General features: G+C 34.9%; 1 protein-coding gene across 1 annotated transcript in view; it reads right to left on the bottom strand.

The window, feature by feature from the left end:
• Nucleotides 1-1,035: 1,035 nt before the first annotated feature.
• The window catches only part of MIB1 (mindbomb E3 ubiquitin protein ligase 1), a 93,869-nt gene continuing 68,744 nt past the window's right edge, over nucleotides 1,036-26,160 (bottom strand). Inside the window, 8 exon segments of the mRNA XM_006191768.3 lie at nucleotides 1,036-7,620; nucleotides 10,746-10,846; nucleotides 12,221-12,334; nucleotides 15,096-15,174; nucleotides 18,543-18,735; nucleotides 20,396-20,577; nucleotides 22,400-22,561; nucleotides 23,969-24,055. Coding sequence (XP_006191830.2) covers nucleotides 7,480-7,620; nucleotides 10,746-10,846; nucleotides 12,221-12,334; nucleotides 15,096-15,174; nucleotides 18,543-18,735; nucleotides 20,396-20,577; nucleotides 22,400-22,561; nucleotides 23,969-24,055 — 1,059 coding nt within the window. The 3' untranslated portion in view covers nucleotides 1,036-7,479.

Raw genomic sequence — 26,160 nt, 5'->3', positions numbered from 1 at the left:
GGATGTTGGTCTATAGTTTTCCTTTCTTGTAATTGCTTTGTCTGCTTTTGGTATTAGGGTAATGTTGGCTCTGCTTCTATTTTCTGAGATTGTAGAGAATTGGTATGATTTCTCCCTTAAACCAGTAAGAGCAAGGAAATGGATTCTCCCCAAGAGCATCCAGAAAGGAACACAGTCCTGCCAACAACTTGAATTTAGTCAAGGAGACCCGTGTCAGACTTTTGACATCCAAAATTCCTATTGTGTTAAACCCCTACATTCATGGTAATTTGCCACAGCAGCAAGAAACCAACATAGTACTCCTGTACTATAACATACACATTACAAGCATATAACCTTTCTGAATTTCATTCTTCAATATGGTTTGGTTGTAGTCAGTAGCCAAAAGCTCTCTGATTTGATTGTTTCTCTATTTTTCCTATTAAATCAGGGTTAACTCCATCTACAAAAACTTTTTCCAAACTGTATGTCAATGTTCCACTCAAGATATTAATTAGTGTTCTGCGGAAATAAAGAAGAGAGAAAGGAAGTTAGGTTAATGGACTTAAATATATGAGAAATAATATTTATATAGATTTGCAAATCTGCCTTTCAGAAAGTTGTCTTATATGAGAATGCAAGGACCTGGTATGAAGGGGTATTTTAACCATGAACGCATTACATCTGACTAGAGTATTTCCCAGCAGTCCTAGTGACATGTCATCAACTCACGGATTGATGGTCACTGTTTCAGGTCTTATCTTTTCATATCATGTTTATCATCTTTTCATCCTTAAAATAAATTTATCAACTAATTTTGTTATAAAGATAAAAACGATTAGCCACAAGATCATTCTTCAGTAATTTATCTGAGAGATCAGTTCTGGTGTTCTAGTTTAATTTATGCACTCATTCTGTTTTATAAACTCCTATCACTGCTCTGCAATGCACCATTTAAAGTTTCCATTATTAGTAAGTTTCAGAAATGCTATAAGACTAATAAATAATTTTAACTTCTGTGAAGGATGAATAACTATCAATGATAATAAATAGAAATCAGATTTTCTAAAATGGTTTTATTTTAAAACCTATACAGAGTTTCAATTTTAATAAAAAATATTGCCATGAAATATCTAATACAGGCAACAGAAATAAACCCCCAAAATACAGTTAATTAGAGGTTAACCAAAAATAAATTCACAATTTAAAAGTTGGAATACATATGCTTTTTTCACATAAACAATTTTGAAGGATTCTGTTTCAGATGGTTTTCCTCTTAAACATCCGAGATAACAATTCTTAATCTTTTGAACTAAAACTAGACAACCTCTCAGTAACTTCACAACTAAGTTCTTCTATTAAGTTGAAAAATAAAATAACCCCCCTAAACCTTCAATTACTGATTCAGTCACAAAATGCTAACAAAGCCAAATAAATCATTGTTTTCAAATGTATACCCATCAAAAATGAAGTCTACATCTGGGTTGTGAAGTGTAATAAACTTTTTGTAGAAGAAGTTGAATCTTCATGACTAGTTGATTTATTTTCTATCAAGTTTATCCTATTCAGACTACTTTTACAATATCTCTTAATCCTTAAGGAACATGAGGTGTTAACACAGGAAAAACGTCTTTGGCCCTATGGACAGAGGTACCTTGAGTGTAAACAACTGCAACGGGAGCCTCCCAGATGTGGGCACTCACGTCTCACACAGAGTTGGAGATACACTTCCCTTGTTTCTCAAAGGCATGATCATTTCCTTCCCAATAATAAAAGATCTGATGTACTGAATGTTTTCAAATGCCATATGACTCAAAATTCATGCATACATCTATAAAGAATAGTTTCAAAAGATCAGAGAAAAGCATTATATAAAGATATAGTATCATAGGCTTTATTAGTGGTAAATGTTTGCATTCATTTTTAAAAGCTTAGCTCTTGCTAAGCATTTATTTAAACAAAAGTTAATACGCAGGACCCATCTGCCATCAAAAACTATATTCACAAACAAGACTTTAAATTTAATCAAGTGGAAGCTAAAAAACACTGGGGGAAAAAAAACAAAGCAAAACGCTGCTAAGAGTCACGTAAGCCAACTTCTATCACTGAATATACTGTATTTAGAATGACACAAGCATACTGAACTGAACAGAAAAATCAATTTTGTGGATTCAGTCTAAGTAAGACTAACTAGCATTAAGAACGTCATGCAATTCATGATTTTCTCAAAAAAAATTTTTTTTAACCCAATCACTTGAACAAAAGATCTTTTTTTTCATTTGAGGGGAAGACAATCTGTGTCTACCAGATTCTCCTTTTACACTAAATAGCAAACTGTATGGACTCTGGCTCCTCTTCCCAGATGCTACTTACACATGACTTTGCATAATGACTTAATGTAGAAGTACTTTTCTAGTAAGTGTCATAGCCATAAATAACCCTTTTTTGAAAAAACAAATATCAAGTACAAACCTAAGACAACTTCTTTTAAAGGATTCCCCAAACCCAGCACACAAGCAGTATCGCGATTACACAAGCTAAGTAACACGGCTTATGAGCTTGTGTGTGCTGATACACACACACTAGCGATCACCCTCTGTAAAGTTTTCGTAGTGTTGCCAAGTTAATAATTCTTTCAAGGCACTGAAGAATTATGTAGATGGATTTTCTCCAAATATAATTAACAACTGCTTAAAGTAGTAAAAAGCCCTGAGTCAGAACTTTCAATAGCTTCCTAACATTACAGATTTCAGACAAAAATGGCACATTTGTTTATTTTATAGAAAACTACAAGACCATTTGGCTTTTTGGATGAAACCATGTTTATGAAACAAAATCAAATAGACTGCACAAGAAAAGTAAAATATTCAGCAATATAATCTTTCTTACACACTAAGTGTCGATTATAACTTGTCATTACGGATTTAGGCACCAAATTCATGTGGCAAGCCACCGTTTCTATACCTACTGCTTCCTCAACAAAATAAAAATCTCAATTTTAACCTCAGGTTTTCATCTCCTTCTTAGTCACAAATATGAATAAATGCTGGAAAAGTAATACTCTGACAGAAAAGGAGGTGGAAAATGTCAACGTAGCAGTTACATTAATTCATCAGTTCTACGACCTAGTCCGTATTTTTATACTCTGGTCTGACCCACTATTAACCATTTATTGGCAAATTGAGGCTCAATCTAAAAAATTTTCCCTCTCACTGTAGCAAAGCAATGTACACATGAGACAGCATTAAACAGTTTTTCCTTAAATTTAATGTTCTAAAGAAGTACAAATGTAATTATTAATACTGTTACAGTTTTATATATATGTTAAAGTTCCAAGGCTATATATGATTATCAAGTAGTATCAGTAAGCATTCCTATCATAATATTCAAGCAAATAAAATCAGGTTGCCTTTTGAGAGAAAAAAATATTCTGAAACAGTTACAAGTAGACTTAAAGACAACTGACATTTTCAATAACAAGGCACACATAATTTGTGAAAATCTATTACCTTTCCAATTTAGCACAAATTCAAAGCTAATCTAATTTTATTGTTTAAAATGTGTTTCTCCCCTCTGGCTCGAAATGAAATAACAAACTCTTATAATTAACAGATATTTAAAACCTACTCAATTATGACTGACGATAATTGGGAGAGGGGTAAGAAATTCTGTCTATTCCAAATTTTAGTAACTTGATGTTTACCATAACTTTAGATCTTGCAAACACAAACTCTCAAGATAATTCAGGTGTTTCTTAATTTAATCAAAGTTCTATTCCACTAGGGGGAGGTGGGAAAGGGGAGTTGTTGCTTAATGGGTATAGAGTTTCAATTTTGCAAGATGAGAAAGTTCTGGAGGTCTGTTTCACAACAATGTGAATATACTTAACACTACTGAACTTAAAAGTGGTTAAGATGGTAAAAAATATGCTTTTACCACAATAAAAAAATGCAAAAAAATTATATTCCAAAATTCAATTTTTATACAAATTATTCCTATAATATTTTAGACACTCTGAGAGGATAAGTGCTTTTCCTTTTGAATTTTTCTAAAGCAAGCTGTATTAAAGTTTATAATTTCCAAAGCAACTGTTAATTAAACTACATCAAAAACTGACTGAAAGACCCTCTATTCAATTAAATATAATCTCTACACTTACTGCTTTGATAAAAATCTACATGATCCCCTTTTCTCTAAACTCAAAAACTGACTTTTCTTCCTTATTTGCTGCAATCCCCAACTGTCCTCCCTTTCCAACCCCATCACCAATTCTCCTAGTTCATAAGTTTAAATAATTCCTAGTCCAATAGGGTCTAAAATTCATAATAAACAAGAACAGCAACTGGGCAACACATAACTATACAGTCTATTTCTACTATGTAAAAATGACTCAGCAAGCTTTGAAACCTGAATTGGACAAACCTTAAGCAGCATGCATTGCAATGTGCTAAAATGCTCTTACAGGCTAAAGCCATCAAAGATATAAATTTAAGAAAATTATTTTCAATGTTATCAATTATTTTATGCCTCAGTAGCTAACGGTCAACTTGCAATGTTTAAAATTACAAATAACCAAGTACAATACGGACAGCTAAACTGAAACACTTGTGTGATACAATATTCCTATACTAATACAAAATGATCGTCTCTTGAAAAACTTTCTTGCTCCCAACAAAATTAAACACATATACAGTATAAGCAGTAAGAATGTTAAATTATGTGAAGAAAAACTATCAGAATAGCACCATCTGGTAAGTTGTGTGTATGTCTTGGTAACAAAGTTGACAATGTTAGAAGAATAAAAGAAAATGTGGTAGGAAATGAGGGGTGCAGAGAGGGAATTCAAATACTACTTAATGACAACACTTTGAATCATTAGGGAGAAATGTTCTCAGTATATTTAGATCCCTTCTTTTTGAAGAGATTACTTCAAATGTGCAATGGCTGCATAATAAATTCTGTATGTACTAAGACACTGACAATTTTTTCAATGTTATCTAGCCCCTGACGCTCAATAAATATGTTTTTGAATGAATGCATGTCGGTTCTGTTGTTTTTTTTTAAATGATTCTAGGAAAAGCAAAAGCTCTCTTGAGGCATAAGATAACGAGATGATTACAACAAGGACACATCCTAGTCGGGAAAGTGCTGCTGAGACATAAATAAGAGGTAGCAGTTTCACAGAGTTAGAGGAAAGTCACTTAAACAAGTAAGTTCTTAATCTTATTCTCTGTCACAAACCCAAAATACATTTAAAATAATTTTTCAGGTCCTTCAAAACATGAATAGAGAAACATTTTCTATTCACTAAACAAATTTCCAAGTGGTACAAACACAGAAAATCCACATGAACCTAGCACTATAATTACAGTGACTTTTGACTTTTGCCATAGTTTATAAATTATTATGTTTTTAACATGGAGGAAATAAACTAGTCTGGAAGATGAAATTGCCTTTTAGGGATATAGGTTTAAGCACTGCGGCTCAGAAGACAAATAAAAAGGATTTAAGTCAAGTAGAGTCGTGACCGTACTGACTGGCCAAACGGTCCACTGAGTCAGCCAGGTGCCCCCGCCTTACAAGTTCATCTGGTGGAAGAGAGATGGGCAGTCTGTAGCGTGGAAGAAAAGGAAAATCCTGACTTTCACTGTTTCCAAATTTGAAAGAGAACCATCTCTTTATATGAACATCATCAGACAGATGTCCTATCTTTTTATAACTTCAAAATATGGCTTAAAAAACAGCCTCAGTGGCCCTTTGTTACGTAACTGAGTAGAGTCAATATAAATTCTCAAATTTAAAATTTATAAAAAATGTACTGTTCTAAATGGTAAATTACTCAGCTAAACACAGGTATGGAACTACTGAGACTACACTCAGCCAGCGAAGCGCACCAATGTTTTCACCAGGATTTGCAAAGGCATAGCCATGAAATTGCCAGAAATAGGATGTTATGAGGGCTAGACTTTGTACTTTCAAATTTAGTTGTTGCAGCACAAAAATTGAAATAAGAACAAGATCCAAAGGGGAAAAAAACTGCAAAAAAGATAACTATCCTTAGGAGTGAACGTACATACAGTACATAGTAGATACTATCGTAAACAGCTGATATTTTTATAATCTAGTAACAATGAACCCCAAAATACTTATATTCATGTGTATATTCATACTACTGAAAGACTACTCATTCAAAGGAGAAAAATGTATTAGATGCTCTAGAGTCGAAGTTTGAGTTAAAAAAAAAAAAAACCCACACAGGTAATCAGACATATTTCTGTAAATGTCCTAGTCATTGTTTCTGAAGTAAATGTTTATCACTGGTTATGTACTGTCTTGGATACTGCTGGCAGTTTAAATAATATCCTCATCATCAGGTATAAAGACAGACTGCTCTGCTATCTGAGAGATCATGGAAGCGAGGCCTATGATGAAGGCAGAAAGAGCAACACTGGCAGAATTAACAGATATGGGGAAGACAGGCTGCTGCCTCTGGGCAATGCATTATCCTTCTCCGATCACTGGGGTGCTGCTATTTAGCACATTAGAAAAGCTAAATTGAACCTCAGAGCCCCAAAGAGGACAATACCATTTCACCAGTCAGATCAAGTCTGGGATAAGTAATCACAGGGGAAACTGAGGCATGCTTTTCACAGACTTTTTTTTAAGAGCTGGCTAAACAAAACAGTGTATTAATTAATATAAGAAAGGCAACTGGTAATGGTGAGTTAACAGGTACTCTTTTATTGGACAACCTCCCCCTGCAGTTCCCCACTATGACTGCTTATTTCTCCTTTTCATGTCTATCAGTCATACTGAAACTAGCAATCTGATTCAAGTTAAGCAATTTTCCTTGAATCCAGGAAATAAATGCAAAGTCATTATTCTCTCACCCTATGTTTTCATTTACTCTAAGAATTCAAAAACAATCATTGGGATAAACTGCACATTATCTTAAAAAGACTCCTCTGTTCAGTATTCCCTTAACCACATACAGCTTGTACTACCATTTTATTATTTCACATGCATGACATAATGGTTTGACTTGCCCCTTTCATTTGATGCATGACTTTTCTGAGTACCTGTGTCAACTCTCTGGGTAAAATCATGATAAACTGAAAGTCAGCTGAGCATAAGGAAGTGTATCTTTTAAGGTCAAATTTATTAATTCTCTTATAAGAAAATGCAATTAAAAACAAAAATAACAAGAGATCCTTAAAGGATTTTCCCCTTTAGAAGCCAAAGGTAAATTACCTATGAATTACATGAATTTGATGTTTCAAATGAAAAGGAAAAAAAACAAAAACAAAAACCAAAAAATACGGGTCCAAACACTGTTTTGTAGAGTTTTTTGTTGCTGTTGTCTGGTACATTTATAGTCAAATTACACTCTAGTAAAGAAACTATGATATTAAAAATTAATCATTAGAACCTTCAACTAGCTTAAGAGCTAAAATCTCATGACTGAATACTTTAGCTAACAAAACACACTGAGTTTCTTAGTTAATACAAAAGAATCCTTCGTTCAATAGCCTTTCGACAGATAGGACATTCACTCATTCGATCTCCACAGAGCTGGCACGTTCCATGGCCACAGAGGAAAATCATGTTCTTCAGACGATCCAAACACACAGGGCACATTGTCTGGAATGTGAGATACAAATAAAGTAATAAATGCTGAGACATTTTGTATTTTGAAAGTGTAACGTGACAACACTGTAACATTAATTTTCCTTTGTTGCTTTAGTCAAATAATCTATTATTGCTTTAAGTTGAAAAAATTTTTAAAGTTATAGTATCATCCGTAAAAAATGGAAATATTGCTTGTACTGTCAGATCAGTATAAAAGGTACTATATAAAATAAAATATTACATACAATAAATCGTACATAAAATTTAAAATGCAAAAGCCAAAATCAAATATGAAATGGGAAGCCCCATTCAGTCTGAACTAAGACTCAGATTCCCCAACCATAGGTACTATGCTGTTCTTACATGAAAATAGCACGAGAATCAGGGGCAGTAGAGAAGAGATGCTGCTAATAACACACGCCAAGCATCACGTAGACATGATACAATCTACATCACTCAGTCCTGCATCACTCCAACTTCAAAAAAGAGGACACTGAGGCTTCAGGGGATTAAAAACTTCTCTAAGACAAGCCCGAATGTGAACTCAGGTCCACGTGGCCCCAGATCTCTGGCTTTTAGAGGTTTTTTTTTTTTTTGGTTTTGGTTTTGGTTTTTGAGGGGGAGGAGGTAATCTGGTTTTTTAATTTATTTTTCTGTTAATGGAGGTACCGGGGATCGAACCTGGGACTTTGTGCATGCTAGGCACACACTCTACCACTGAGCTATACCCTCCCCTCTCAGAGCTCTTCCTTTTAAACATGCTGCTGCACAGCATTCCTATCATTGCAGATCCCTTTAGTTAAAAACAATTAACTTCAGTTACAATTTAGGAGTATACCTCTGTGAAATTATCAGGAAAATCACATATTCACTCACAAAGCACATTTTTACATTTTATATTTATAAAAACATATCTTACCTTAATATACTATAAAATTTCATTCCGAATTATACTTTTACTAAATAATATAGAAATGAAATAATTAAACAAGAATGTCTAGATTAATAAACCAGGCCCAAAGCCTATATGAAGATGTAGTTACCAACTTTGACAATACCAGAAATCACTGCAAAGAAAACAACAGAAAAAAGGAACTGTAGTCTAACTTGTTGGCTTCATTCTTCGAAAGTAAATTTTCACACTTATCTACCTTAAAGTTTTGAGAAGCAAAGCTGGAGAAAATATTTTCTTAATTTTAAAGAGCTAAAGCAGTTTTTAAAAATTAAGTTAAAATAGTCTCTTTCCATTAAACTTTCAAGAGGTCTATGTAGTTAATTAATAACTATTATTTCCAAAAGTAAACACATCTGTGCAGCCTGGGTTAAGTTACTTTAGATTAATACACTCTTAATAGCACATAAAATTAATTTTCACCTTTTAAAGAGATACTGGGGTAACAGAAATATTGGAGATTTAAAATTTAAAAAGAGATTTATTCAGATGCTTTCTCTTAGTACCTTGAAGGGGTCCCTGAAAGAAATTATAACATTCCACAGAAAATAAGTTTTAAATGTTTAAATAACTTTAGTGATGAAATATGGTAATGAAGATTATTTAAGAAAACATTTCTTCAAATGGCAAACTTTGGACAAAGGTACAGCTGAATTATTCTTTTAGGTTCCTATTTAATAAGGTTCAATAAATGTCATTACTCATTAAGAGAAAAACTGTAATTCACAATTAAGAGATAAAATGCTTTCACAGAAGATGTGTCCAAAAATCAGTTTTACCGTTCAGTTTTACTGATTGAGATTCTAAAGAGCTTCAAAATTTTAAAACTTTTTATTTTATATTAGAATGAGCTAAATATATTCCTACATTAAGAATTTATAAATTCATATTTACCTTAACTTATTCACTATATAACAAGTATCACTAGGTGCTAGATTTCAAAAGAAAAACTGGCCCAATTATAGACTGTTCATCATTTCAGATGCGTGTTTAAATTCCTAATAAATATATACAATTAATTCTAATTTAGTTATTTCAAGAGTCATTAGGTATCCTGGGTCACTACCTATTGATTATGTTACTTTCTCCTAAACTCAAATAGAAAAGACAAGAGTGTGACTCTAACAACTGCGTGGCAACACTGATGTGATGGCCAAACTAGAGAAATAACACCCTTTGCTGCTCAATCTCTGTAGTTTAATCAGATTTAATTGCTGGGTCAAATGGTAAGATAAAGGGGGAAAAGAGTTTCTTACTTACCATATACCTACAAGTTTCAGGTAATTTCTTTACTTTTACTGTTGCTTTCATTAAATATTAAGTAGATGTAAGAGAGTACTTCTGCTGGTATATATAAGATATAAAGAACAACATAACCACCACCCAGTTTAAAGCATGGAATTCTACCCTTTCTTTTGAAGCTCCTCCAGGTATCCTCCCCCAGCCCTCACTGATGACTCCTCTGAATTTTGCATTTATCTTTCCCTTGCTTTTCTTTATGGGTGGGTGTGTGTACGTGCGTGCGTGCATGTGTGTGTGTGTGTGTGTGTGTGTGTGTGTCCATTTCTCCTTTTTATTGAAGTATCATATCTTCAGAAATGTGCACAAATCATAAGCGTAAAGTTTAATAAAAGTTCACAAACTACTCAAATGCATGCGATCACTTACAGCATGGAGTTTATCAGTACTCCAGAAACTTCCCTCATGCCCCCTCCCAGCCATCCTAGCCAAAAAAACCCCACCACCCTTGTTTAAACACCATCTGTGTGATTATTTTTTCCAAGTTTGCATCCCCAAACAATATCCTATTTAGTTTTATTAGACAATGACAATTTCCAAAGTGTTTTACTAATTTACACTGTATGAATTATGGCTGCTACACAGTCTGCCTAAACACTTGATACTGACAGTTTCTAACATTTTCGCCCCTTAATCTGATAAGTCGGAAAAGACACCTCATTGTGATTTAGCATTTTTTCATGTTGACCCTTGGTTATTGGTGTGTTTCCTATTTTGTACAGTGCCTGATGAAATCTTCTAATCAGATTTTGTCTACTGCAAATATTCAAATACTACAAGTGATACACAAATATGAACCACATTTACTACAGAAAACACTAGTAATTTCATAGAACAATATGAAATGCCATTCTTCAAGTCACTGTCACCACGGAGAATCAGTTACCTGCTCTTTAATGTCCTGAAGCTGTTGCTGCAGCTTCTGCACGTCTGCGTTGACATTGGTGTTATCCTTATCCTTCTGTAACACGGGGATGTTCCCACTTGCTATAATACAGATAAAACAATCTTACTGTTATGACTGTTTTGAAACAAGAATGATTTTTTATTTCGAAAATTATTAGTTTTTTTATTAAAACCACAAAACTATTATTAGAATCCTCTTAAAAAATTTTTTTTCATGTGGACAACAGATGTAGCAGTGACATTTGTTATACTCCTTCATTTATAATCTTCAAAAAGAAATAGGTTTACACATTAATTTCTAGTTATATTTAACTCAGCCAGACAATAATCAATGCAGACTTCCGGGTTTTCCAAGGCTCTCCTTGTAGTTACTTGTTGTTACTGATCTGAGATGAGGACCTCTGTGAAAGAAAGGCCATGATCTGCTAAGTGGTGGGAAATTTTTTATTTCACTTTTCGTACTCTCTAGATTCCTGGTCTTTTACTCTAGTTAATCTGTCCCTGGGATTTTTATCTTGCTCTACTGGTGATAATGACAAAAAGTCCTGAGCAGAAGTGACTACGCTAATGTTCCTCCTCATCTGTACACAGAACAAAGAAATAAAGGAGACCATCCAGCTTACGTCTTTTGCAAAGATGAAAAATATTTTTACACAGCTACACTACAGTTGACCCTTGAACAACCTGGGAGTTAATCAACAAATAACTCACAGAGCCCTCTGTATTCACGGTTTCTCCACTTTCCTGGATCCAACCTACCACAGACCTTGTAGTAGTCCTGTAGTGTTTACTACTGAAAAGTATCCAAGTGTAAGGACTCTCGTAGTTCAAACCCACGTTGTTCAAGGGTCAACTGTACTGAAAAGGTTGAAGGTAAATAATTTACGTTTCATCTTTCCACTTGTTCACTGGACTACACTTCAGTTTATCTACAGTTACTCTGTCACAAATAATTATTATTCCACAAAATACTTAAATGTACCAGGTAAACCTGTTACGTAAAGGAATGAGGTTAACACTTGTGTAAACTGAAAAAACAATTTACAATATGGTGTCCTCCCCCAGTAAAATATACCAAATTTCATCTTTAAAACAGCAACAACAACAACAAAAAAATAGCCAGCAAATTTTCCTTAAGCAAGAATACTACATCAGAAATTAACGCAACATTGCAAACTAACTATGCTTCAATAATAAAAAAAATACAACAATATTCTTTATATCATATATGGAGGTTTGTTAAAAGACTAATGTTTAAAGTTCTAGAATCATATTGCAAGCTAGAAAAACATAATTTTAGGTTTCTTACAATGTAACAAGTGCAAAACCCTACCTGGTTCTTACAGATTCAAGTCACATACCTTAAGTTTTACAATGTGACAGCATACTACGAGATGTCCATGAAAGTCCCAGCAAGAAAGCAAAGTAAGAAACTGCTTAGGAAAACCCACTTACAGATGTCATCAGTGGCATCCTCTGAACTTTTCCCTCCGCAGCACATGATGAAGGGCACTCTTCGCTCAACCACTGCCCGACACTGCACACACTTCTTCATCAGGCTAGCACAGTCTGGGGACAGCAATGGGACACTTCTCACCAAAGGGAATGAGAATAGGGTTGCCTTTCTCTGCTCTTGCAATTTAAATTTAACACTGAGATAAGTATTAAGTAAGTTATATCAATACGCAATTCTACTTTCTTAAAACGTTATCAACCTAAGAACGTATACTTTCCATTGGCAGCCTCTAGAATAGAGTCCATCATTATGAAAATAACATTTTCTAGTACAATGAAATAAACTGTGGAGGGGGTTTCTAAGTGTTTTTAAAAGATGTAATATAAATATCTCAAGATCTTAATGCTTGAGAATAAAGAAGGGAGATACCTTTCATAAATTTAACTACTACAACAAGAATTACAAGGTTGCTCACATGGAACTTTTTAAAAAATACCTTCTTTTGTAAACAGCTTACCTCTCAAATTCCTAAAATATGTTGAACAATTCTCTTCCTTCTATTAAACTGATGTAATCTAACAAAGAAAATGCTTAGTGACTGTTTTTTAATGTAGCAGTAAGGAAAGTATCAAAAATTTATCATAACGGACTATCTTTCTCATACCTATATGTCAGAAGAGTGTTTCCCCATTCCAAGAAATACCCAGGCACAATGATATGTTATGGATTATTAACACTACAACTAAAGTTATCAATTAATTATGAAATAACACATAGTGCTTCAACACATTCTTTCCCATTAGCATTTACTATGAAAGTATACTACACATCTTAGCATATGTACCAAGTGTCCTTGTCACTTGAAAAACAGGCAAAATAACAAAAACTGCGGCAGGATACCTAATGAGAAGATAATAACCTTAACAAAGCACAAACCCACCGAGTCATATGCTGCCAACAGTGCTTACACTGGTGGGCAGCGAATCGTTTTCAAGGCTGATCTTGTCCGAGGCCTAAACAGAGATGGCTCTGATCCCAGCCCAGGCAAGATGCACCAGGCAGGAGCTAATGCTGGTAGGTATCTATCTGGTTTGGGACTTCTCTTCAACCTGAGGGCAGATTTTTTTCCTTGAATTTAAAGGATTAACTTAATTGTCTTAGTATATAATATGTAACCACAACTATATCAAATCTTTAACTATCAAGTTAGGTTGTTATATTGTTTATATACAATCTTTCTTCAGTCCCTCCAAAGGGGATATAATTTCTCCTTCCTTTGCTCTGTTAAGCCACCTTATACTCTTCAAGGCTGCAGTACTCTGCAGAACATTACTGTGACGTGGGACCAGACTAACAACTGTGCTGTCCAGTTTCCCCTTGGGAAAAGGGATGTTCTCCATCTCAACTTCATCTTCCCTAGCAAATAAATGTTTACCAATGTGTCTATAAAATGGAGAAAACAATCTACTTCTTAGGTTTCTTGTGAAGATAAATGAGGAAATACTCAAAAAGAGATTAAAGTGCCTGGTATGAATTAAGAGCTCAGTAACAGTTAGCTGTTGCTCTCGTTACATTTTAAAGCAAAAAATAATGTAAAAACTTTGGGAAACTCCTGGGGGAAATGTTACATTAAGGTTCTAGAATCTGTGTTATCAACTACTAACTTTAACCAGCTTCCAAGTCTTTGAAGGTATCACTTTTGGTCTCTGATGGGATCAGCAAACCACACCCTGCAACCAGTCACCTATTTTTGTAAATAAAGTTTTAATGGAAACAGTCTCCCAAATTTGTTTACACCTTGTCTATGGTTGTTCTTGTACTACAATGTCAAGGTGAGTAGCTGGAAAGGGTTGAGTAGTTACTACAGAAATCATGTGGCCCACAAAGCCAAAAATATTTATTATTTGACCCTTTACAGAAAATGTCTGCTAACCCCTGGGCTATGAAAATTTACATAACCTAAGCTCTTTTTACTTAAGACAGAATTCTTTCTTCCTGCCCTCTGACAGCTGATAACAGCCATTATACCAGTCTTTGGTAAACAGAAACAATTACTTATGCAGAATGTTACAGGAGAAAACCTTGATCCTTCCTTAGCTGGTGAGCTGCCTATCAGAATGAAAAAAAGCATCAACACTTATAAGCAAATCTGTGCTAATGAGATTAACCTATCATACAATATGTTACTTTAATCAAATACGGTATTAAAAATCAACACCTAATTGACTGAACAATTTCATAACAGGAAATACCATGCTTTACCGTGCACCCATTTAAGTGAAGTTGTTAAACTTGTTTAAAATTCTTCATTGCCAAGTAAAATTTAAGCAAAGGGAAGAGGAGAATATTAATTAACTTGAAAAGAGTAAGGGGGATCATATAAAAGCAAAGTTTAAAACTTCTCTTAAACTTTAATATTATCCTCACAAAGAAAAGATTTCTAGAAGCTCTCTTGACACAGAGGTGAAGAAAGCCAGAAATTACTGCCCTAAACGGCTGCTGCGGCGGTTCCGCAGTGAGGAGAGCACGCGGGAGACGTAATGTAAAGGGGAGGACAAATGAGGACGCGCTAATTTTATACGTGAAGAAAGGCTGGACTAAGTGTTTCAACATTCATTGTCGGAAATAAACTTCTCCGGTGTGTGAGAAGAGCGCACTCTGTGCTGATACAGTGCAGTGAGAAGAGGAGCTGGCAGAAGGCAGTGCCTTCAGTCTCCCTCCCACTCAGGGGGAGGCAGGGAGGGAACAAACGGAGGGTTCTAGAGGCCCACCAACCCCTCTGCTCACCAGTTATTTTTAAAAAATCGAAGATATAATTTGTCTCACTTTCTATTTTTATAATAACTCTGAGGAGGTTTTGCACAGGCTACTTACTCTCACAAGCACACATGTGTCCGCACGGCTGAAAAAGAACAGCTGCTTTCTTGTCAGAGCATACCACACATTCTTCAATCTGCCAGAAAGAGGTTACAGTGCAAGCGTGAGCATCTACAAATAAATCTAGTGACTCTAACAGCTCCTTTTGTATCCAAATGTATTTCTCCTCTATAAGGAAACACTCCCAGCACAGAGGAATTTAACACACACTTCTCCTCTGTCCTCTGCTCTCTAAGCTACTCGTTTTCACATCTTTAAATACCCCAGCTAAACAGGTTCTATTTCCACTTTAGTCTCCCTACCTAGTCAGGGACACCAGACTAGACTAGATCAACTTAGCCTCCGAAATGCAAACTCTAATGGGGCTGGGGCGGGCAGGGGAACAGAAAGAGGAAAACCCTGGGAATGGGTGGCTGAGGGACCCAAAGCCTGGAGGGAGGTACACTAATTTTTCACAGCTCCCAACAAAGTTTTTCCTCTCTGATAAGGGAAGGGCTGGGGATCATGGCTCAATTTTAAAGGTATGTGAGTCAGCTACCTGGCTGGTTAGTAAGCTAAACAGAAAAGCAGGCGCAATCTGGATGAAAAAAGAAATGAAAGTCCCAAATGTCAGCAACTAGAGTGATGGACAGAAGTGCCCAGTGTAATGATGGCAGGGAGGGGAAACTCTGACTGATCTAGCCATTTGTAAGTAAGAAGCATTTTCACATAAATGTTTACTGGATGTGCTAAATACCGGTCAAACATGAAAATGTGACAATGAAAAAAAGAGTAAATTAGATACTATGTGTAAAGTGTTTAGTTCAATGCCTAATATAAAATCAGTGCCTAGAAACAGAATACATGTAACTGAATCATTATGCTGTATACCAGAAATTAACACAACTGTAAATCAACTATACTTGAACAACAAAAAAAATTACTGTCTAATACATGATAATTCTCTTCTCCTCTCTATATAAAAGATGTGTTGGTTTTTAAAATGATTCTCAATGCAACTGTCTATGTATCTGAAATGTTTATAAAGAGTTTAAAATAATCTAGCAAACTGATCTCATCATTTACTTACCCATTCCCCTATTTAAAAAAAAAAATCTTTGTAAGCATAACTTTTTCCCCTTCTGGATTTTTTTCCTTAGGAATGGAATTAGTATATCAAAGCATGTTTATTGTAAAGGTTTGTATATATTGTCAGGATGGTCTCTCAAAAAAACTTGAATCCATTCAGTCAACGGCAGTACCAAGAGAGTGCCCTTTCCCACTTTCCTGGCTAGCATTTTTTAAGGTTTACTTTTGCTAATTTGACAAGAGTGGTTAATAACAGTTCATAATTTGTATTTCTTTAATTGCTAAAGAGACCAAGCTTGTTTATTCTCCCTCCCTCCAAATACTAGTTTCATCATTTGTTTTATCTTCAGTGAAGATGTTCATGATCCTTTAACCACTTGGGGTCACTATTTCTTTATATTCAAGGGCTCTGCAACGGACCTGGCAAGTCTGTTTGGTGGGTATGTAAGTTTTTGTACTTTTGTACAGGTTTGAAAATCCCATAACTTAAAACACAAACAGAAAACTTACTAATCCTTGGAATTCAGAACCAGTCTAAAAAGGAATGACAACATATTCCTTCCCCTCTACCTTCCTGTTCTATCAACTTGCCCTTGCAGACATGGTTTTTAAGTTTCTCTGCGTATCATAACACAGGGGAAAGAACAAGGACTTGAGAATCAAGAGAAATGCACTGAAGACCTAACAATCAGTGCACTTCTTTGAGCTTCGGTTTTTCCAATTGTAAAAACCAGAGCTGACCTAGATGACCAACAAGGGCTGTAAGATGAGACTCTGCTTTTCACAACCTAGGGCTCTGAACTCACTTCACATCTCTCTTAAAGCACTCACAACATCTTATATGGAAGTGTAGCTTTTTATCTAAGTCATAGTTTTCCAAGAGATTACAAATTTTTAGCAGGGAATTATCATATACATCTCTGTCTTGGCTACAAAACAAGTGTTCAATAAGTTTCTGAAACAGGGCTTAATCTAACAGAAAGTTTCAAGCCCAACAGCAGAATCTAGAAACAAGAGAATGGCTTAAATTTTTATTCTTTCAGATTCTTTCCCAAACTGTTACTCTGTGACAGGTAACTAAAGCAAATTGTAAATACCAAGTAGAGTGATCCACATTAATTTATTAAAGCAGAGGTGACACAGATAGAATGCCAACAGAGCCTGGCATACAGTAAGTGCTGCCAGTACATCCTTCTCACCTCCACAGACAGATTACACAACTACACACGTACTGTTACTCCAGTACCTCCCATCCAAAAGTAACTTCCTTGAACTTTTTCATGTGCCAGAAATTTTACCAATGATATACTCATTTGGATCATAAAGAATACAGTCTTAGAAGGAACACTAGGAAAATGTAAGAAGTACTGGCAGGATTTCATCTTTTAAGTCACTATTGGCTAATACATCATAGGAATTGGTGCCAGCTCCTTTCTAATTAGTGAAGATTAATGAATAGCTTAGGAAATATCAAGAGAAAAATGAAAAGAATGAAACCAAGGGAATGAAAAAAGAATATAAACTTCATAAATGAAACCAAAGAAAACCAACATATTTAAGTTATTCACCTTGAGAGAAATCATTTGTGAGAAACTTAAATATCATTTACATATACACTTGTTAGGAAAAACTAAAAAAGAAAATTATTATTTCAGTAAACCAAAATGAGTAAGATGATGCAGTAATAAGAAAGCACTAAGTTACATGGAAAAAAACTGAAACTGGAAACTCAGAAAAGAGTACTGCTTCTCAAAAACCAAAAGGAGTCAGATGAGATAAAAAGTCCAGAGTACATGTAGAATTTGGCCACCAAGGATTGCAGGATGATCACACTTTATTTGCCTAATTGTGAGATACAATACAAACTGAGAAAACTTTATCTATGATTTTTTTTGTGAAAAATGTCTAAGTTGACCCTAATTAAGCCCGTGAGATCTAACTTCCAGTTTACAGAAACACAGGTTATAGAAACAAATTAAAGAACATCATGATAAAACAATCAAATAAATCCAGAATGTGTGACATTTTACCCAAAAAAATCAACTGGTCTTTTACAAAGATGAATACAATACAAAACAGTCCATGCACTCCATAAAGGTACAATACACAACTAACCACAACACAAAGTGGAATTAAATATATCTTTCGGTTATAAGGGACTTAGAAAGTAAAATGGTGGATTACTTTAACTAGTACGATATTTTACATATCTCAATTGCTGCCTTGATAAATGTATAAATTATATATTCTATATTTAGATCATTCTTAGGAAGAACAAAATTAAAGACACATGCTATCATGTAATCTTACTTATCATTAATTGCAGTTTCAAAGAACTTCATAAAATGATGAAATACTATATTAAAAACATATTACCTTTGTCCTGGACTGAACTTGTTCTTTACAGATGAGGCATTTCTTGACTCGTGGAGAACATAAAGAACAGGTAGCAATATGTCCACATGGGCCAAAAAGAGTATCTCTCTTCATATCTGAGCACACCATACACTCTTCTAAGGTTTCAGAATCATTACTGATCATAGAAGGACTTCGAGAACCCACCTGACCACTAATAAAAAAAAAAAATTCTAATCAAGCCTATCAGAATATTTGTATTACAAATTTATTAATTAAAATACTTTAAAACATCTAGAGCATCATTAGTACACATAAAACAGCTTTAGTTATGTTAAAAAATTAAGCTTTAACATCTGTGTATGAAACACTGTATGCTACATTTTTCTATTTATACACCTCTCTGCATTTTTACATACTTCTAGTACTACTCAAACTTCAAATGAATAAATCCTCACCCAATGGAGAAGGGTAAATCTTCTTCTAACAAAGAAATCAAAAACACCAGTTTAAAAAAATTTAACATAAACACACTTTCACTCAGAACCTATTTTATCTATATAGAACCAGCTGAGGAAGACACAGGACATAGGAATAAAACAAAATCCTAGCTAGAGCCCACATTAGTTATCCTAACTGCAGACAGAATGAACCATCGGCAGAGCCCACAACTGATACGGCACTTTGGAAAATATGTCACTGCAGCTGCTGTTTTGACATTTCTTTAAGCATATCCTTAAAGAGTATAAAATTCTATTACAGAAAGACAGAACACATCTATAAATACATACATATATATATAAAAGATACAGAAATACATACACACAACCAACTACAGCTATAAAAAAGGGACACTGTTTCCACCCCAATCTTCAGAAATTCATGCACATGCCCGCTCCCATGTACGTACGCAGAGTGGTTTCCCCTTATACTCGAGCTACTAACAGCAGAAATTACAGTGCCTGTAGCTATACATTTTACATGCATTCTGTCCTCCAATATAATTTTATGCTCCTTCGGGATACACTTGAAGGAATGTATATACCTCATTGTATCAATTTCCCTATGACACAGCTCTGTAAATGGATTCCAAAGAGATGTCATTTCCTCACTACACATAAATTATAAGAGATGAAAGAAAGAAAGCACAAAGGTCAGGGGACAAGTACTGAAATGTTCAATGACAAGAACCAGGGATAAAGGGCAATAATAGTTGCACAGCACCATTTGGATAAAAAAGTAATGAGATGTACTTTTGTATGTCTGTAATACCTAATAAGAAATTTAGTTATACTGTAAACAATAAATAAAATCATTGGCTTATTTTACTTTTAGAAAAGAAGACAACTGTGGAATGATCATTTTTAGAGAAAACTCTATCAGGAACTGGTTCATTCATTTGCTTATTCTTTCAATCCTTCATTGGCAATTACTGAGTGCCTGTCAGGCACTGTGCAGGGTCCTAGAATTACTACAGAGTTTGTGTGAGATAGACCCTTTTGGTGAGCATGTAACCTATTTGGAAGTTCACTAAAATTTTAAATACATAGAACATTAACCCCAGCAATTTCACTAGTGAGACTTTCTTACAGATAAATTCCTATAACATACAGGAGTACTGGAAGATCAGAATAGTTCAGAAAAGTTTCTTCGACCTTATTATGCATAAAGCTTCATATTTAACAATGAAGAAAATACAACATGAAATAAGAGACGTGCTATCTGTAGGTAACATTTTCAGAGAAGAAAGTGTCAAAGCAAAGACAGAGGAAGGGCAAAGACAAAGACTTTCAAGTAATCAAGTCTTCCATCGCAAAACCACACAATACTTTATGTACAGAATATTAGGTTTTATGATAATAAATAATACAAACCTGACTTTTTCTTTATGACACTTTGCCAGTGCTTTGCAGAGACTTGGATCAGGACAGAGATCAAGTGGAGACTGACCCTTCTTATTTCGAATGCTAAGGTCTGCACCATTGGCAGCCAAGAAACAGGCAATTGATGCTGCACTCTTCTTCTCAGCCCCCTGGGTACCAAGTCCCATTATTAACTGAAATCAAATGAAAAGAGTCATTATTTTCCCTTTAGGAACCTATTACCCACTCTTATCATTAAATATATATATATGTTAAGTATGTGTATATGATTGTGTGTGTGTATATATATATATATGAATATGTTTGTGTGCGTGAAAAACATGTCTGGAAAGAACTTACACACTACGTAGATGTGGTTGGCACTGATGAGTTGCAGTCCAAATATCCCTTTCCCCATCTCACCTACCCACCGTTTCCTCAGGCATATAGTCTGAGAACTGACTCACTCTCCAGTTTTAGAGGTGGACCAAAGATGGTTCAAACCACTCAGATATCCACCTCATCTAATATAATTAGTTCAGGGATGATACAGAACCCAAATCAGGTCAATTAAGGCCAATAAAACTCAAGAACAGGACTTCTGATTGAGATACTGAGGAAACAGTACTTCCATTTCTACTCAACTTGGCTCCTGGAGCTGCTAGGAGCCAACTTGAACAATAAGGGGAAAGACACTGTGAAAAGAACCAAGAACTAAGAATTGAGCCAAGAAATGGAGAATGAGACAAGTCAGGTTCTGGTATCACCTGAGTTACTGACTCAAACATCTTTCCTGGGAATAGTCATAATAATTGTTAACATTTATGGAGCATCTACAATGGACCAAGAACTATTTTAAGTGCTTTCCACGAATTAACTTACTTAATCTTTACAACCTTATGGAAGTAGTTACTCTCTTCCCCTCATTTTAAAATGAGAAAAACGAGACACATACGAGTTATTTACCCATGGTCATGCAGAAAGGCAGCAATTCTCAAACACTTTGGTCTCAGAATCCCTTTACATTCTTAAAATGATTCTAAAATTCATACAGAAAGGTGAGGGACTTAGAATAGTTAAACAACTTAGAAAAAGAGGAAGAAAGATGGGGGACTTACACTACCTGCTTTCAACATTTATTATAAAGCTACAGTGATCAAGACAGTGGGTTGGCATCACATAGCTAGACACAGATCAATAGAACAGAACTGATTTTAGATAAAGGCATAACAGGCAAGTCAGTAGAAAAAGTAGTCTTTTCAACAAATGTGGCTGGAATGACTAGATATCCACAAAGGGAAAAAAAAAAAGAACTTTGATCCATACATCATACCATATTATATAAAAATTAACTCAAAATTAATCACAGACCTAAATGTAACAGCTAAAACTTTATAAACTTCTAGTACAAAATAAGAGAAAATTGTAGTGACCTTGGATTTAGCAAAGATTTCTCAGGACACAAAAACCACAAACAATAAAAGAAAAAATTGGTAAACCAGACTTCATTAAAATTAAGAACCTCTGCCCTTCCAAAAACAGTTAAAAGAATTAAAAGACAAGCCAGAGACTGGGCGGAAGTATGTACATATCTGATAATGAACTTGTATTCAGATTATAAAAAGAACCCTCAAAATTCAACAGTAAGAAAACAGCCCAACAAAATAATGAACAAAAGGTTTGAACAGACACTTCATCAAATATACGTGGGTGGTGAACAAGCAAATGGAAAGATGTTCAATACCAGCAGTCATAAGGAAATGTAAACTAAAACCACAAGACACAACGCTCCTGTCTGAATGGCTGAAGTTACAAAAGGAGAACCAAACAACCTTTAGTAAGAATGTGAAACAATATAGTTAGTATTGACTAGTATTTAGCTCATAAACTAAATTTCCACATTTGTAGCCCTGGTAAAATATTTTATCATACGCAGGTTAAATTAGCTATAAATAGTAAGATCATACACTAAAAGATGCTCCCACTGGTACTGAACTAGAGATGATCTTTACTCACTGTGTTTTTGGACGGCTCCCAGGCAGCATCGACCTTCCCCACATCTTGCATATCTTGAAGCTGACGTAGCTGAGACAAGGTGTGATGCCTCAGGGCTTCATGCAAAGGAGTATCCCCATCCTTATCCTGAATATCTAACTTGGCACCTGCACGGACCAAAAGCTAAAAGGGAAAAACATCTCATTTTGCTAAAGTATCCCACTCACAAGAAATAACATCTCTAAAATAAAAGTGGGAGAGCCCTGAACTTACCTGATGGGGTTGTCACGAAAGCTAGTTATTTTTATGCATCTGCTTGCTACTGCTCTATACCCCTGTGACCCCTTACAAATAATGATGAGTCTGATTATTCAAATAATTCAAATATACTGAATTAAAGAAAGCAGGAAGAAATAAGAACCAATATATTGCTTAATTCATCTACTCTAAAATCAAGATAACCAGGGGAAATTTAGGATATTTTTGTCTCCTTTTAATTTAAGATATATGAGTCAGGATATTTAAAGTATTTCCAATAAGACCAAATCATAATATTAAAAATTCTTCTATTATTAAAACAAACAAGCAGAAGTTATTTATACCATTCTCTTTGGTCAATTTTCTACAAATGTATGCTTATAAGGAAAGTGCAAATATCAAGAGATAAATGAAGACTTTTTGGCAACAGGAATTTTAAATAATAATAAATGTGAAGTGTTTGCTAAACTACAACCTCTTACATAAAATGCATAATTGATATATCTCAATGTATATTTTAAGTAGTGAATATAAAACTGCTTATAGTGCTTTAACAAGTTCCCTATTCCTTTCTACAAATGCTATTAGTTTTAGAAAAACACCACACATAGAAAACAATCTCAAGCATATAGTCTTACCTGTCTTTGCAAGCTGTCATTTTTTTGGTTTGTTTTGTTTCATTTACTTTGTTCCAAAGAGATCACATATAATGTTTCCCTAGGACAGCTCCTCAAATGTGAACGTGCATGAGAATTACGTGGAGGCCTGTTAAACCTCAGATTGCTAGTTCCCACCCTGGGAGGTCCTGATCTGGTTGGTTTGAGGTGGGGCCCAACAATTTTTCTAACAATGTCATAGGTGATGTTGCTGCTGCTGGTTCAGCCCCCAAACTTTAAGAATTGCTCCTCCACAAAAAAAGTTTTAAACAGATAATCATTCAAGTATTTTATCTGGAATCACCGGATTAGTAAAATAAAATTATGTATGTCAGCTTTTCTGGAATCTGCTCAGCAAATGTCCAGCCAAAGCCTTTCATTCTCAATTTAAAAAATTAAAGGGGAGTGTACTTAAAAAAAAAAAAAGCAAATTTATACATTACTTTGAAATTCTCTGATATAATATTCTGGGAATTTACAAATCTGGCAAAAAAATTATAAAGACTTTTGTATCTCAGAGTTTTAAGATTTTCTCTATTACAAATTAAAAAGCTACCCAACTCATAAAAAAACATGAGCCTAAAATGGTAATTTTTATATGTAACTATGCCTTTTGAGAAATGAAATGAATAACATATCACTAATAAGCTAAGATTCACTTTCGTGGACACATTACCCTCACAATCTGGGTGTGCTGTCGCTCAACAGCAAGGTGGAGGGCAGTCTGCTGGTTCACATTCTGGACATCCAGGTTTGCGTTACCCTGAAGAAGAACAAAGCCGACACAGTGACACGTGACTACAGGGAAGCACACTAAACGGTAACTCTTTGTGAGGAATCGGTATCACCGGACACTGCTGACCACACCTCTCCTCCAGCTGCGGGGACACTGTGCTCACATGGTAACAGATGTGGGTACTACAGGAGGAAGTGGATGGGGCAGAAAACTTTCTGAAGTAGAACGGCAAGTTTAAAATAATTATTTTTATTATGGTGATTCTAAGTACAGTTAAAGGACAAAGTACAGAACAGAGCCAAACACAGCTCCCCTCCAATCCCCATCATAGAGCAATGGAGATAATCAGCTTGTTTTAACTGTAAGTATTTCCTGAAAATACATTAATGAGTCTTCCTATTAGATTTAGATTTGTTTTAATGACCTAATAAGGTCACTTCCTCTTGCTGCATAATTGAGCTCCTCTTCATTCAGAGGAAAGGAACTTTGCTGGAGGGTGAGAAGACAAGGCTTACTTAGTACAAACACTTCCTGAAGGATGAGCAGAAAGTCCCTCCAGGGCCCTGGGATAGCCAAAGGACTACAAGAGAACAGCTGATGCCAAGGTCAGAGGAGAAGGACTGAGAAGCAAAAGCACTGAACTTAGTGTCTTTGGACCTAGGTTCAAGCGTTGTCTGCTATGAGCTTTGTGAACTTAAGCAGGCGCTGTATCATTTCATGCCTATTCCCTCAGCTCCAAAATGGTAACAGCACAAACTATTTCACAGGGCCAACGTGAGGACTAAGAAAAATAACATGTCAAACTGCCTAGCACAATGTCTGGCATTAAAAAAAAAACTAAAATTAAGGGCTACAGATTCAAAAAATAAACATTATCATACTCTTTATGTGTCAGAATCATTCATGCCCTCTGATCACAACTCTGACACCACACCTGTGCACTTGCTTAGAGCATCAGGAATTGCTGAAACTCTGGAAATGCTATGACATGTTCTGGAACATGGGAGTTTCTGGTTTGTTTTTATTATTTATGTCTCTTTTGGTGCAATCATTAGGTACCTGATCTCAGCTTATCTTCTTATCATGTCTGTTTTCATATAAATGGAGAAAGGGAGGGATCTCTTTTTTAAGTTTCCTGAACTTTTCCCATCGTTTATAGATTTTTCCAAAGTAACGTTCATTGTATGGACAAACCGTGATTTGTTTACTCAGGCACTAGCTGATGAACATTTGGTCTGCTTTCAGTCTAGGGCTATTAGAAACAAAACTGCTACAAATGTTTAGTAGGAGTATTTGCATGGAAATGTGCCCTCAGTTCTCCTGGATATATATACCTGGAAGTCAGACTACTGGGTTGAATACATGTTTAACTTTATAAGAAACTGCCAAATTGTTATTCAATATGGCTACTTTGAAAAATACCAGCAATGTTTGTGAATTCTAATTGCTCCACATTCTAATCGACACTTGGTTTGCCTGGCCTTTCTAATTTTAGTTATTGTGGTTGGTGATTAGTAGTATCTCACTGTCGTTGTAATTTCTGTTTTCCCAATGGTGAATGATAATTTAAGCAAGGTCACAGGGTACATGGTAAATACACCAAATAATTATAATTCTAAATATTGGCAATACACAACTAGAAATTGAAATTCTAAAACAACAGAATTTATAGTAGCCTCAAAAAATTACTTAAAGATAAATCTAATTTGTACAAGCGCAATCAAACTTCCCAAAGACTTTAAATAGAAACTAATCATCTGATTCTAAAGTATACTCAGGAAGCCAAAAGATCTAGAATGCAAAGTAGTCTTGATAAATAAGAACAACGTTAAAGGACTTACTGTGACTGATTTTAAGACTTACTATAAAGGAACAATAACCTAGACAGTGTGGTATTAGCTTAAGGTCAGTCATCTGCATTTTGGATGAAAAGGAATTTATCGTAATTAACAATACTTCTAAAAGAATTAATTTTAATAATAAAGGCTTACAATGGCAGGGGAAAGGTAGTTTAACTTTTGAACTATTTCTTTATCTAAATTTCTGTAGCTTCGATCATAGATCTAGATCTATGTAGGTCCTAGATCATAAGATAGACATTATACATAACGTTCTATCTACTAAATTTTTCT

The sequence above is a fragment of the Camelus ferus genome, chromosome 24 (genome assembly GCF_009834535.1).
Source record: "Camelus ferus isolate YT-003-E chromosome 24, BCGSAC_Cfer_1.0, whole genome shotgun sequence".
Taxonomy (NCBI): domain Eukaryota; kingdom Metazoa; phylum Chordata; class Mammalia; order Artiodactyla; family Camelidae; genus Camelus; species Camelus ferus.
Note: the sequence above shows the minus strand (reverse complement) of the source record. Positions and strands in the feature narration are given on the sequence as shown.